Source organism: Neoarius graeffei, chromosome 22 (genome assembly GCF_027579695.1).
Source record: "Neoarius graeffei isolate fNeoGra1 chromosome 22, fNeoGra1.pri, whole genome shotgun sequence".
In the NCBI taxonomy this organism is placed as follows: domain Eukaryota; kingdom Metazoa; phylum Chordata; class Actinopteri; order Siluriformes; family Ariidae; genus Neoarius; species Neoarius graeffei.
In genome coordinates this window covers 43,074,569-43,090,180 of record NC_083590.1, presented here as the reverse complement: position 1 = coordinate 43,090,180, position 15,612 = coordinate 43,074,569, and the positions used below count along the sequence as shown (strand labels likewise).

General features: G+C 40.2%; 2 protein-coding genes across 2 annotated transcripts in view; one reads left to right on the top strand and one right to left on the bottom strand.

Annotated features, from left to right (window-relative positions):
• sdha (succinate dehydrogenase complex, subunit A, flavoprotein (Fp)) overlaps positions 1 to 3,700 on the bottom strand; it is a 47,384-nt gene extending 43,684 nt beyond the window's left edge. Inside the window, exons 1-3 of the mRNA XM_060904821.1 lie at positions 3,592 to 3,700; positions 1,885 to 1,968; positions 66 to 227 (exon numbers count right to left, since the gene is read on the bottom strand). Of these exons, the coding sequence (XP_060760804.1) occupies positions 66 to 227; positions 1,885 to 1,968; positions 3,592 to 3,651 (306 nt within the window). The 5' untranslated portion in view covers positions 3,652 to 3,700. The remainder of the gene's footprint in view (positions 1 to 65; positions 228 to 1,884; positions 1,969 to 3,591) is intronic.
• Positions 1 to 15,397, top strand: part of LOC132870316 (centrosomal protein of 55 kDa-like) — an 85,150-nt gene extending 69,753 nt beyond the window's left edge. Inside the window, exons 5-6 of the mRNA XM_060903947.1 lie at positions 14,251 to 14,376; positions 15,185 to 15,397. Of these exons, the coding sequence (XP_060759930.1) occupies positions 14,251 to 14,376; positions 15,185 to 15,397 (339 nt within the window). The remainder of the gene's footprint in view (positions 1 to 14,250; positions 14,377 to 15,184) is intronic.
• Positions 15,398 to 15,612: the final 215 nt, after the last annotated feature.

Genomic DNA, 15,612 nt, shown 5'->3' with positions numbered 1-15,612 from the left:
AGCAAGTCAAATAAGCCAAGAATTACAGATGTGGATGGATGGATGGATGGATGGATGGTTGGTACCTGTGCAGCCACTGTGTGAGAGCGTGTGGGGAACAGCTTGGTGACACAAGCTGTATTGAAGCCAGCTTCTGATAACCCAAATGCAGCACGCAGTCCAGCACCACCTGCTCCCACTACAACAGCATCAAACTCATGATCTACCACTGGATAATGTGAGGATATCTGGAACAAAACATATACACAACAGAGCAACTAGATGTGTCTTAAATACTTATTTAACCTTCAGGGGTCGAAAGCTTCTCCGGCGAAGCTCGGCAGGTTTAGAATTTGTCATGTATTTATCTAAATATCTTCGCAAGTTTTTATCATACAAACATGATAAACAGACAATCTTTATACTTTCCTATGTGCCCACTGCCAAATATTATATTTTTTACATTACCTAAATTAGAAGAATCATAAAACTTGTCACCTTACTATTTGTCACGCTGGAGTCAGAGTGCTGAGCGCTCACTTACACATTCATAAAAGACTATTCACAGGGTAACAGCATGATGATCACTTTCACTTAGTTTCTCTTTCGCGGTGGGAACGCCCACCATAAACAGGATAAAAGCCAACGCTAAGGCTATTTGGAGGTAAAACTTCTTGCGAGATGGCACTTCTTGTGAGATTTTATGCGCTTCGGATGATTCGGACAGCAATTCAATTCAATCTTGAGAACTGCAACACTGATGAGCGGTGCCCCCCCTCCTTTTTTTTTTTTTTAATTAAAAAAACTTCGACTTGATCCAGCCGAAGATCAACTAGAGTAAGTGTAAATATTTCTTCTATTTATTATGAGCAGATCGGTTGATGTGTGTACTGTTGTGCATACACAGGGAAAAAATGACTGAGCAATTTTTCCAGAGTTAAAAGTATTTTCCTCAAAAATAGTTAATTTTGCTATACAGGTAGTCGTTGACTTACGACCTATGCGACTTACAACCTATGCAACTTACGACCGATCGACTTTACGACCGTCTGGTTATGACTGGCAAGTGTTTCCCAGCTGAGCTAGCTGAGCTACGACAGTTTCCGCCCCAGCTCCCGGCAGCGCCCAGCATCCAGCCTCTCGCCGCGTACAACAGTTTCCGCCCCAGCTCCTGGCCCCGCCCAGCATCCAGCCTCTCGCCACGTACAACAGTTTCCGCCCCAGCTCCTGGTTTATGAAATGAGCAAATGCTCCCGCCAGCCCGAGCGCTGCAACAGCTGATGATGACGCAGACGACCCACAGCCAAGCACCAGTGATGCCAGCGGTCACTAAGTTTTGTATTTTGCTATGATTCAAACTAAAATGTTTTCTATTTTTCACACCTGTATTTCATATTTTTTGTTTTGCACATATTAAACGAATTGTACTGTACGCAGTGTAGTATGCAGTGTTTGACTTAAACCAAATAATGAGCCAAGGTAATGAAATAAGAAAATGTTGATAAAATAAGACATTAAGATGATTACAATATCATTACACATCACAATATACTTGCATTCATTTAACATAGGCCGACTTACGACCAGATCGGTTTACGACCGATCAGTCGTAACCAAACGCAGTCGTAAGTCGACGACTACCAGTACTGAGTTTAGAGAGTAAAATTTGGAGTGGGAGCAAAATTAGAGTAATTGTGTAACAGAGTTGGTTGTGGCTCTGAACTGAGTAAAATAGTACAAAAATTTATTTCAAACCACACTGAAGAGTGTCAAATACCAAATTAAAGTCAAATACCAGATGAATGAATGTGTTGTAAAAAGGAGTTTTACAACTGTGTTGGAATGTGTAGGGGGGGAGAGAGAAAAGGGGGGTGGGGAAATAAATAATAATAATAAATAACTTACAGCATCTGAGACTTTGGCATCTCCCCTTTTCCCATAAATGGAGAAATGAAGCTTGCGAAGGCTGGCTGGGCAACCAGGGAGTAACTAGGTACAAAATTAACAAAACATTCAGGTTAGGTGAAATTTAAGCTGATAATTTCTGGGTTTAAAATCAATCATTTACTGATGAAAGAAAAGTGGTTGAGCACAAAAACTATTTTCCCTAAACTTCTTGCTGATCCCTGGTTAGACATGTTTACTGATGTTTACAATGCTGTTAACTCAACCTCAGGTCTTTGCTAACGCTATTAATATTCAGTAGTGTGTGCTACATTTGGTATGATTTCCTGGGTGGATTTGTAATTAGTTCATCTGTTACACTTATCATGATGGTACTAAGCTCACATCGATACGTGATTAATTTACCACGAATACATTGAGTTAAAGGATTTTTACATAAGGCTTTTAATGTAATCTTGTTATTGGTGGCTCCTTTCAGATTAATTATATGGCTCTGTAGTCAGATTTATTCTTAGGCTGCTGAGTTATTCTTTGGCTATTTTTAATAAGCATGAAATAGATTGAAATGCATTAATAGCAATAAAGTTAAATTATATTTGGTAAGCAGAGGGATATCAGATTTCCCTGTAAATCTAAATAAAACAAAAAAAAACAACTGTACTAAAATTAACTTTCTGAACTGTGTTCATTTAAAAAAAAAACTCTTAATACACGAATTAACTGCCACCAAAATATCAGAATAAGATTAAGCAGACTGCCAATGAATTCTGTGATAAACACAGAATACCGGGGCGGCATGGTGGTGTAGTGGTTAGCACTGTCGCCTCACAGCAAGAAGGTCCGGGTTCGAGCCCCGTGGCCGGCAAGGGCCTTTCTGTGTGGAGTTTGCATGTTCTCCCCGTGTCCGCGTGGGTTTCCTCCGGGTGCTCGGGTTTCCCCCACAGTCCAAAGACATGCAGGTTAGGTTAACTGGTGACTTTAAATTGGCCGTAGGTGTGAATGTGAGTGTGAATGGTTGTCTGTGTCTATGTGTCAGCCCTGTGATGACCTGGCGACTTGTCCAGGGTGTACCCCGCCTTTCACCCGTAGTCAGCTGGGACAGGCTCCAGCTTGCCTGCGACCCTGTAGAACAGGATAAAGCGGCTACAGATAATGAGATGAGACACAGAATACCAAATGGACCTGACTGCAAATAAGGAAAACAAATGTGAGATCAACAAGCTCAAGCACCAGCAACCATGCCGCAGTCACTGAGATCACGCTTTCCCTTTTTTCCTGATGTTTGATGCGATGAACTAAAACTCTTAACCTGCTGTATGATTTGAAACACAGCACTGCGGACACATGATGGGGAGCGGTTTGGATAACTGCATGAACAAGCAGATGTACAGGAAGTGGCCAGTAAGTGTAAATAATAATAATAAACCACTTAAAACTAGCAGGTCCCATCTCAGTACATTGAGATGAGGCGCTCGCTCGCTCTCACTTTACAGCGGGATCAAGAACAGTCAAGGATTTTTGTCCAAAGATATGTTGAATAATAAATGCACGCCACTACTCTGTACCTGTCTTGATTGACCTACAGTACACATTCACTGCATGAGCGCTGACCCTGAAGCATAAAGGACAACTTCACTTCTAACTGCACAGAATGTGCGTGGCGGTTCTGCATGCTTCATATGTGCGTTACATTATTAAATCACTTACAGCTTTTTGTAACAAAACCTTTTTTCCAAGGACACGAGAAACGACAAGCAACGCAGCCATGTTGGATCTGTTATCGTCGTCGTCTTCTTTTACATAACATTCTCCTTCTTCGAAGTGAGGCGGTTAACACACTGACAGATGACATGACCGCCACCTACTGGACTGGTGGGTTGATAAAGCAGCTGTGCGAGCTCCCATTAGTACGCATGCGTGTATATTTTACACATTTATACTGTGACATATCTTACACCGAAGTGAAGTAGTGACATAGTTTGTCTCCGCAGAGCTACTTCATTTGGAATAACTGTAATATTGTTTATAAAAACAAAACACTATTTTTTGGATAAATGGTTTAACAACGGAATTGTTATGGTTAGTCAATTGTTCAAAAAAAGATGGGTTGCTGTATACAACCCTGATTCCAAAAAAGTTGGGACAAAGTACAAATTGTAAATAAAAACGGAATGCAATGATGTGGAAGTTTCAAAATTCCATATTTTATTCAGAATAGAACATAGATGACATATCAAATGTTTAAACTGAGAAAAATTATCATTTATTTAGATTTGGTACAACGGGGCCACTGTAATTGGCGCAAGCTGTTGTGGTTTCCCATGCCATGATATATATATATATATATATATATATATATATATATATATATATATATCAGGGCTTTGAACCGGTTCAAGGAACGAAAACGAAAACCGGGAACTTTTTCTATTTCACATGGAACAGAAACGAAACCAGAAACTTTATTATTTTTTATGTTCCGGAACAGAAACGCTTATTAAAAATAATGGTAACCGGTTAATACCGGTTTTTATTTCGTTCCTCAAAGTTTCTGTAGCCTACAAATAGTCATTCTTCTCCTGCGCAAGTTTCTATGACCCGCTGGGGTTCACTTCCTGTGTGACGTTCGCTGACTGAATGGAGAGAGCGGGAAGGTGGACTACTAGTGAGTAAGTGCATTACTGAGTGTCTGAGCAAAGAAGAGCCTGAACGATGCAACCTCCCTATTGGCTGTTTGTAAAAATGTATCAATTGTTGCCCTTCCCACGGGAATCATCGCGGGCTCGAGAGACGAGACCTGACGAGTTAGTTCGTTGGTAGCAGAACAAAATGTCTGGACACAAATCGGATTTTCAGAAAAGGAAAGAAAATAAACGGAGGGTCGAAAATACAAAAAAGGAGGCAGAAAATGCAAAACGAGTTTTAAGGTAGGACAAATGGTTACTTTTCTGAGGCAGCCCGCCGTGGCTGCCTGCAGGCTTATTTATTATAGCCCATTTAGTTAAAATAGTTGATATAAAATGTTTATAGTTATGTGATGGTTGTCCTGATTTAGACTGGTTTTTTTTTTGGGGGGGGGGGTTGCGCGATGTTGCACCCGGGTCCAGATTAGGGCAGAACCGGCCCTGGCTACATTTCAGGTGTAGTTTGTTTTATGTATGTATGTATGTATGTACTTGCATAGATGTGTACTTGGTCTTCCAATATGGCGCCTAACAAAATCTCGCGGCGCGGTGACGTCATGCGGTAGCCCTCTATAGGGCCTGACTAGCCTTTGGTAACATACTAAACGAATTATCTTTCATTTTTGGCACTTTTTCTGTTTGTGTAGATGGAAAGACATACTGAGAATCCAAATCACCAACATTTGAAATAATAATTGTTTTGAATTATTTCTTGTCTTATTTAATGAAGGTTGTAATAGAATTAGCCTATATTTGGCTTAAGCTGGATGAGACAGAGACATAATTTTATAGCTATTTGTTAAACCGCTGACAGGGAACGTAATTAACCGTTCCGGGAACGAAATTTTTTTGTTCTAACCGGTTCGGGAACGTCTATTTAATGGTGGAACCCAAAACCGGAAACGTTAAAATTCCGTTTCTGTTCGGAACGAACCAATAGGAAAAAAATTCCGGTTCAAAGCCCTGATATATATCTTCCTATGGCAAAAGCTAAATAAATAAATTTAAAGAAAAAATTTAGGTGATTTTAAATTTCATGACAACACATATCAAAAAAGTTGGGACAAGGCCATGTTTACCACTGTGAGACATCCCCTTTTCTCTTTACAACAGTCTGTAAACGTCTGGGGACTGAGGAGACAAGTTGCTCAAGTTTAGGGATAGGAATGTTAACCCATTCTTGTCTAATGTAGGATTCTAGTTGCTCAACTGTCTTAGGTCTTTTTTTTTTTTTTTTTTGTCGTATCTTCCGTTTTATGATGTGCCAAATGTTTTCTATGGGTGAAAGATCTGGACTGCAGGCTGGCCAGTTCAGTATCCGGACCCTTCTTCTACGCAGCCATGATGCTGTAATTGATGCAGTATGTGGTTTGGCATTGTCATGTTGGAAAATGCAAGGTCTTCCCTGAAAGAGACGTCGTCTGGATGGGAGCATATGTTGCTCTAGAACCTGGATATACCTTTCAGCATTGATGGTGTCTTTCCAGATGTGTAAGCTGCCCATGCCACACCCACTAATGTAACCCCATACCATCAGAGATGCAGGCTTCTGAACTGAGCACAACTTGGGTCATCTTTCTCCTCTTTAGTCCGAATGACAGGGCGTCCCTGATTTCCATAAAGAACTTCAAATTTTGATTCGTCTGACCACAGAACAGTTTTCCACTTTGCCACAGTCCATTTTAAAGGAACAGTCCACCGTACTTCCATAATGAAATATGCTCTTATCTGAATTGAGACGAGCTGCTCCGTACCTATCCGAGCTTTGTGCGACCTCCCAGTCAGTCAGACGCAGTCAGACGCGCTGTCACTCCTGTTAGCAATGTAGCTAGGCTCAGCATGGCCAATGGTATTTTTTGGGGCTGTAGTTAGATGTGACCAAACTCTTCCGCATTTTTCCTGTTTACATAGGTTTATATGACCAGCGATATGAAACAAGTTCAGTTACACAAATTGAAACATAGCGATTTTCTATGCTATGGAAAGTCCGCACTATAATGACAGGCGTACTAACACCTTCTGCGCGCTTCGGCAGCGCATTGATACAGATATACCTAAGAGCATATTTCATTATGGAAGTACGGTGGAGTGTTCCTTTAAATGAGCCTTGGCCCAGAGAAGACGTCTGCGCTTCTGGATCATGTTTAGATATGGCTTCTTCTTTGAACTATAGAGTTTTAGCTGGCAACGGCGGATGGCACGGTGAATTGTGTTCACAGATAATGTTCTCTGGAAATATTCCTGAGCCCATTTTGTGATTTCCAATACAGAAGCATGCCTGTATGTGATGCAGTGCCGTCTAAGGGCCTGAAGATCACGGGCACCCAGTATGGTTTTCTGGCCTTGACCCTTATGCACAGAGATTCTTCCAGATTCTCTGAATCTTTTGATGATATAATGCACTGTAGATATGTTCAAACTCTTTGCAATTTTACACTGTCGAACTCCTTTCTGATATTGCTCCACTATTTGTCGGCACAGAATTGGGGGGATTGGTGATCCTCTTCCCATCTTTACTTCTGAGAGCCACTGCCACTCCAAGATGCTCTTTTTATACCCAGTCATGTTAATGACCTATTGCCAATTGACCTAATGAGTTGCAATTTGGTCCTCCAGCTGTCCCTTTTTTGTACCTTTACCTTTTCCAGCCTCTTATTGCCCCTGTCCCAACTTTTTTGAGATGTGTTGCTGTCACGAAATTTCAAATGAGCCAATATTTGGCATGAAATTTCAAAATGTCTCACTTTCGACATTTGATATGTTGTCTATGTTCTATTGTGAATACAATATCAGTTTCTGAGATTTGTAAATTATTGCATTCCGTTTTTATTTACAATTTGTACTTTGTCCCAACTTTTTTGGAATCAGGGTTGTAATTATTCTGAATTTCTTATGAGATATAAAATACCAATAACACCTAGAGAACTTTCAGTGGTTTTTGATGCTATTCCTTCTGGTCTGTGTATGTTATTCAGGGGCTCTTACAGCTCTCCTCCCCTATCATTCCATCCTCCTGATGTATCACTGTATTCTCTTGGTAGGGTTTGTTTTTCATCTGGTAAGCTTTTTAACTCCAAAGTAAGAGCCATGTTTCAGGATGGCCTAGTCTCTGTCCCACCAGCATCATTTTATCGGGCCAAATTTGTGTCTGATATTGAATGGAAAAAAGTTTGGACGTTACCACAAAGATTTTTTCTATCAAACAAAGTCAAAGAGATCTCATTTAAATCGATACACAAATTCTATCCTGCAAAACAATATTCATCAAGATTTAAGAATGATATTGATGTTAACTGTTCTTTCTGCCAAAAGCATCCTGAAACATCTACTCATTTGTTTTGGTCATGTGAATTCACTTATAAATTTTGGAGGGACTTCCACAGCTATGTTGCTGATTCTGTCTTTTCTGATTTTCACCTTTACTATAAGAATTGTCATTTTTGGTTTTCATAACTTTAATCACAAAGATAAGGTTGCATTCTTTTTTATAAACATGTTTTTATTTTCAGCAAAGTTTCACATACACAAGTGCAAATTGATCAACAGAAAGCCTGAACTCTTTGTACTTAAAAAAGAACTTGAACATGAGGACAAGCTCTTCATCGAAAAATACAAAGGCTTTAAAGACTATCAACATTTGCAAATCGTTAAATTTGTTTACAGGAAATATGCTCTTGCACACTTAATTACTCTCTTGTCTAGTCTGTTTTTTTTTCTTTTTCTGTTTTTTTTTTTAAGTCTGTTCTTGGAATGTCTTGTTCATATCTGTATTTTGCTCTTGATTTCGCTCTGTTTAATTGTACTTAATAAAGAGGGAAAAAAAGGAAAAAAAAAACCTAAGTGAAGTAGTGCTTAGGATATGTCTCTTTCATACTAATACCCAGGTTTGGATCTGGTGATTTGACCAATGTTCAACACTTCTTTTTTCAGTTCAAGTCAAGTGAATCAACACAGGTTTCCAGAAGAGGATTAGGGCCACTGTGAGGGAAAAAAAAAGTGAGTTCTGACTTTCTCAGAATTCTGACTTTTTCAATTCTGACTTTAATCTCAGAATTCTGACTTTTTCTCAGAATTCTGACTTTTTCAATTCTGACTTTAATCTCAGAATTCTGACTTTAATCTCAGAATTCTGACTTTTTCAATTCTGACTTTTTTTTTCTCAGAATTCTGACTTTAAACTCAGAAGTATGGGTGCCTGTAGGGAACCAAGTTTGGGGGTGAACTTCGCACTAGAGAGGAGAGGAGGGGAGAGCCTCGCGCGGACCGGAAGTGTCGGACCTCAGTGAGTTTTTGCGTGCTCGAAGGGTCCCCGAGGAAGCCATTTCATTCATGGAAGAGCAGAAGGTGAGTGAAGAAGATATGTGTTGGTTTGGTGCTTGTAAAAACGAAGGAATGGCTGCAGATATGATGTATGTTACAAGCTCATTAACTCGTAGCATGTTTGTTAGCTTAAATGGTTGTGCTACTGCCAAGGCCGGATTAACTATATGGGCCTGCGGCACAGTGCCCAGGGGCACTAACCACTCACAGCCAGTGGGGGGGGACCACATGACAGAAACTTTTTAAAAATATTTTTCGTGAATGTTTGGACACTTAAAATGGTTATACACTTGACATTGTTAAATAGTCATATATAATTCATTATGAACACTAATTTCATAAGAACAATAATCATAATTCTGAGCAAGAGTGGCCTATGTGACCATTAACCCCCCTTTCCTCAACCTGTCAGTTGAGCCAGTCCACCTACGGTGAAATGTATCAATTTTTTTAAAAACCGCGGTAGAAATGAAAAATGGACAGACATCAATTGAGTGGTTGTGTGAAGAGAAAATTAAAAAAGAGAGAGACTCCAGGCGTGTAGCTGCAATTAAAAATGTTCCAGTGTTGGATCGTTTTTTTTATAAAAACATTGACAACTGCTGTCACTACCAGCGCTGAAGCTGGGGAGGAGGGGATGTGCGAAGCCACTTTAAGCCAGGTAGAGATCAGTTCACACCATGGTGACGAGAAGGAAGACGAGGGTGTTATGGATGTCAACCCAGCGCAGCCGACGCCAGTAGAACACTTCTCTATTTCAACTGATCCTGCGCTATGGGGAGAACATGTCTAGGTTCATACAGAACAGATACTCTTTGAATTGATACACATATGTACATTGTACATCTGAATATGCCGTACTGGATGTTATTTGAATTTATATTTCGAATTGAGACATTTGAATATGTTGCCTAGATCGATGCTATTTTAATTGATACACATTTTGAATTGACACATTTGAATATGCTGTATTGTATATAGATGGATGCTGTTTAAATTGCTGATGCTGTTTGAATTGATACACATTTTGAATTGAGACATTTTAATATGGATAGAATGGAGTATGGATGCTTTGAAGGTTTTTATTGAGACATACAAATATATGCTGCTCATTTTTGAATAAGACATTTCAATATGCCTACATGCATATCGTTGGTTGTTTTCAGTGAATTTGATGGGCTGATGTAGCCTACTTAATAAATTTTCAATGAGGAAGAATGACCTTGTTTATGTGTACTATTGTTTATGTATATGCTACTATTTTTGACAGCAAAGGGCAAGGTTTGTGTGTGCAGGAGGTTACTGAATGCGTGCGTGCAGGGTGGTGGTGGGGTGTGTGTGGGGGGGCACTTGAGGTATAGTGCCCAGGGGCACCGCATTGGCTTAATACGGCACTGAATAGCATCATTATTTATTGAAAGAACACGGTCCAGACCGGTTCTGTTGTGATTCGGTGCTATATACTATATAAATGGTAGGAGAAACACTGACAGACGCTCCGAGCACTTTCAAATCAGCCGGATGGCGACATTTTGGATTCCCAGTTTACACAAATGCAAACGCGAGAAATAGACAGACAAGACTAAAACAGAAGACATTACATGACTTCATGTTTATGTAAATTCATGTGCAGGCATTGCACTCCCTAGGATCAATTAGCCTGTTGATTTATTGTTTGAACCATAAACAGCACAGTGCTTCCAAGGGTTAGATGTATTTAAAATGATTTAGCCAGCTCTATTCATCCCATTCTCTCAAGTCTGACAGATGTTTAGTAGCACTAGTTTCACTTAAGTCAACGCAAAGGCTTTTCCTACGTGCATGGAAAGGGTCCAGAGTACAGTAAACTAGATGATTGCAGGCAACATCTCTCTGGAATCTGTCTCACAGTGAGAGCATGTAATATCATTTGAACATTTTGGCATGTGCACATTGAAAAACATCATTGTCTCTTATTTTATGTCCTCCTCTGTGCAGATCGACCACGATGTCATTGTACTCATAGATGATGCAACTCTGGCAAATGACATTCCTTCCTACGGTGACCGAATTGCTGTCTTCAATTTCTGCAGAAGCAAAAAGTCCCTCCCCAAACGAAAGCAAGGGCTTTTGGAGAAACTTCGTGAGAAAATGAGAGTCAGAAAGAAAAGCACGAAGAGAAGACATTACATGAAGACACAAGAACAACGGACACAAAGAAGCTAAGAACCACACGAAATGTAGAGATAGGATGGATTCATGATGATGGTAAAGGAGCCAAACAGGTGAGGACAAAACAGGGCGGTGGCACTAGAAAGACACAGTTGCCAACTGATGCTGGATTAAAAGCTATTGTTGAAGAAGGACAGAAGCTTTTCTTTCCTGGTGGGATCTCTCCTAATGGACCAGTGTCTGATTTTCAGTTTGAGGCATGCAATTTCAAACAGAACATTCTCACCGATGAAACTTGCCAGTCTATTGGCATTATGTACATGACTGCAAAGCTGAGTATGTTACGCTTTTACATTGCAACCAGGCCAAAAGAAGCTGAAGATGATGCCAGCGAGACATCTGATAAATTCTGTTATCAAAACAATTATCTGATAATACATAAATTGCATTCAGTTGACAGCATGGAAATATTGGTGATTTGTTTTAAAGGTGCCCTTCCACCAAAAACGTTTAATACTGGCTCTTTTTGAAATACCATAGTTCACTCCGAGTTGCATATGCATGCTGCATGTGAAAATGTAATTCTACTAGGGATGCACCGATACCACTTTTTTACAAACCGGTACGAGTACTTTTGTATGTGTACTTGCCGATACCGAGTACCGATATTTCTTAGATTGGGTTTCCATGAAAAAGCAAATAATTTGGAGGCAGGTTTTATTTTCCTCTTCAGCAGATTATGACAAGCCTATTATAAGGCTAAAATACAAAAAAGGCTATTCCAAGCCAAAAATAAACAGATCATTCTGACTTTTAACAAAAAAGCCTTCAATAAGTCAATGTCATCACATTAGACAAATTGTAAATATAACCAGGAAAGGAAAATATGTGCTGTATAGGCCGAGTTAACACAGCCAACTAATCTGTAGCATGATCTTCGAATACATTAGCTATTGCTTGGCTATTGTGAGAGCCCCGAAATGGCTTAGCTTGTAAAGTGATGTGGTGAAGCGTAAACGCATCATCTATCTACTGAGCTGTTAAACTGAGGAGAGACGTTGGGCAGACACTACTAGTCCATATATCAGTTGTGAAACTTAATGCTGCAACATCATGCACCAGGGACCGAACATGTTTTTTCACGGCATCATACACCTTTGGCAACATTACATCTGTTATGTAGGGGCAACTGGGAATTTCATATCGTGGTTCTAACACACAAAGAAGATGGCGAAATCCAGCATTATCAACCACCGAAAGTGGCTGGTCATCGAGCGCTATAAAGTGAGTAAGAGCCTCTGTTATTTTTATGGCCTGTGAGTTGTCTTTTGACATTTTTCTCTCGCCTTTGAAAGACTTGCGTTAAGGTTGGTTGCTGCGGTCTTGCACTAGCATTAGCGAACTCTGTGTGCTTAGCACTGTGGTGCGTCTTCAGATGTTTAATCAAATTGCTAGTGTTAAACGATGTACAGTGGTGCTTGAAAGTTTGTGAACCCTTTAGAATTTTCTATATTTCTGCATAAATATGACCTAAAACATCATCAGATTTTCACACAAGTCCTAAAAGTAGATAAAGAGAACCCAGTTAAACAAATGAGACAAAAATATTATACTTGGTCATTTATTTATTGAGGAAAATGATCCAATATTACATATCTGTGAGTGGCAAAAGTATGTGAACCTCTAGGATTAGCAGTTAATTTGAAGGTGAAATTAGAGTCAGGTGTTTTCAATCAATGGGATGACAATCAGGTGTGAGTGGGCACCCTGTTTTATTTAAAGAACAGGGATCTATCAAAGTCTGATCTTCACTACACATGTTTGTGGAAGTGTATCATGGCACGAACAAAGGAGATTTCTGAGGACCTCAGAAAAAGTGTTGTTGATGCTCATCAGGCTGGAAAAGGTTACAAAACCATCTCTAAAGAGTTTGGACTCCAGCAATCCACAGTCAGACAGATTGTGTACAAATGGAGGAAATTCAAGACCATTGTTACCCTCCCCAGGAGTGGACGACCAACAAAGATCACTCCAAGAGCAAGGCGTGTAAGCACTCGCATGTAATATTTGGATCATTTTCCTCAATAAGTAAATGACCAAGTATAATATTTTTGTCTCATTGGCTTAACTGGGTTCTCTTTATCTACTTTTAGGACTTGTGAAAATCTGATGTTGTTTTAGGTCATATTTATGGAGAAATATAGAAAATTCTAAAAGGTTCACAAACTTTCAAGCACCACTGTCTGTGTGGTAGATTTTGGACTTGAGCAGCCACAGTGGCAGTTGGGTAAAACAGTTAATTTTCAACCCTGATGTATGGGCAGAGTGTACGCTGTGTCTCACAGGTGGATGGGCAGGTAGACCATTCAGTCATTTAATTTGGACTGAATGAAATGATTGGAGGAGCTTTTTCCAGCCCAGTGATCGATTTTGATGCAATTGATGTATTCACTGCTATCAGGATGTAAAGCGAATTTCAAGAAAAATAACACGTTTCTCAAAAATAACATACCCTGCCTTTAAAGATTAATGGATGCTTCAGGTTTCTCTTAACTTCACGAAAGGTAATATCCAGAGGTCTGTGTTCCAGACTCCTGTGATCCAGGTCAGTCATCTGCCTCCATGCAGCAGGAGAAGCAGCTGCAGGAGAGCCAGAGGGAGATGGAGGAGGGTGTGCCACCTACAGGCCGAGCTTGATGAGCTGAAGGCCAGGTATGAAGAGAAGAGCCGCGAAGTGGTGCGAGCCCAGGAGGAGCTGCAAGAGGAGCGCAGAAGTGGCCGACGGATTCCAGCAGAGGAAAGGAAGCTGAATATGGAGCAAGTAGCCAGACTGCAGTGTGAGATCGAGGCAGCTGATGTAAGGATCGAGGAGGAAGGGAAGAGAGCGGCTGAGTTGCTACTGTAGGTACACTGAACTCCGCAGCATGGGTCATACAGTAATGTTGTATATTTGTAATAAATACAAGATCAAATCATTGGATCCTCTTCCAAGCATTTTTTTTTCCAGTGCATGCACTGCAGGTCAACTGCACTGTCCCTGTCTCAGCTACAAGCCTCATGTTTTCTCCTTTTGAAAGGTGAACCTTCTTCACGTGAAGATCAGAAAAGAATAGCAGTTTTAGAGCAACAGGTATAAAATGTTGTTTGAACATTATAATACCAGAGACATGTTGGAAAGATTCTCTAAAGCATTTCTAACTTTATTATGCAGATCCATTTGGTTGCTGGAAACTGTGAGACTGAGGAACGGGACCGTCAACATCTAGAGCGCCAGCTCCATAAAGCACTGAAGGAGCTTCGCAAGGCTCGAGACCAAATCACACGCTTGGAGACAGCAGTAAGTCCACTCTCAACACTGACGGTTCGATCAGCTAAAGAGTTCATTTGCAGCATACGATGTTCATCAGAGCGTAGCAGGTGTTATGATGAAGGATCAGTGGTTCGAAACGCACTTCAAGACCCTGTTCTCTTGAGCAAGACGATTGATCAGCCGTAGCTCTTCAGTTGTATATTTATGTTCAGATATACAGTACTGTGTAAAAGTCTTAGGCACCCTATGGTTATGGTTTTTTGGTGGTGGGGTTTTTTTTTATACAAACTTATAGATTTCTATTTTATGACTTTTACATTATCGAGTCAGTACAAAAACATTTTAGAGTCCAAACGTTCATTTTCCAGCACAAAATTAAATGTCTCAGGAAAAAAGTTTGTTTCTGAGCAGCATGTTACATAAGAGCACTTTTCAGATTAAAAAAGAAAACATAATGAAGGCAACTGGGCTTTGGTGCAAAATGAAGACGCGAGTGTGACAGTGTCCAGAAGAACTGTGGCTGGTTCTGTAAGATGCTCAGTAAAACCCACAGCTTCACTGTACCCTTTTTTTTTAAAGCAAAGGGTCGTCTCGTACTAAACACTGACGCTTTCATTTATTATGGCTTACTGCTTACAGTATTTTTTAAATGTTGAAACATTTATGATCATAAAAAAAAATTTTTAAGCCATTTTCGGTCTCCAGTATTTCTTTACACGTGCCTAAGATTTTTGCACAGGACTGCGTGTTCAGTATCACTTTGAGGGAAAAGTTGCTTTATAAATGTAATTGAATCAATCCAGACCAATGAACATGTTGGGGTTTTATTTTCTAGAAACAGCACCAAGAAACTCGGTTCTCTGAGCCGAGCTCATACAGGCTGGATTTGGAGATGACCATTCAAGACCGCATCCTGAACCCAACATCTCCAGTAAAGAGCTCCAGCCTGTTAGATGAGAGCTTTCTGGAGTGTCCCAATTGCAGGGCCTCATACCCTACAAGCCAGCACCGAGAGCTCCTTGCACATCTTGAGTACTGCTTTAGTTAAGCGCCCCCCCCCCCCCCCCCCCCCCCCAAAAAAAAAAGGGAGGAAGAAGAACAGGGATGATTTAGGGCTTGATATTATCAGAATTTTTTATTTTTGTATTCCAAAGAAGTTTGTGGCATTTTAGTTTTGCTTTAATCTAGGGTGTGCTTGTTGTTGATTGGGCTTTTGAGGATTTACAGAAGTATTGGCTTTTCATTAATGTGACACATTTAAGG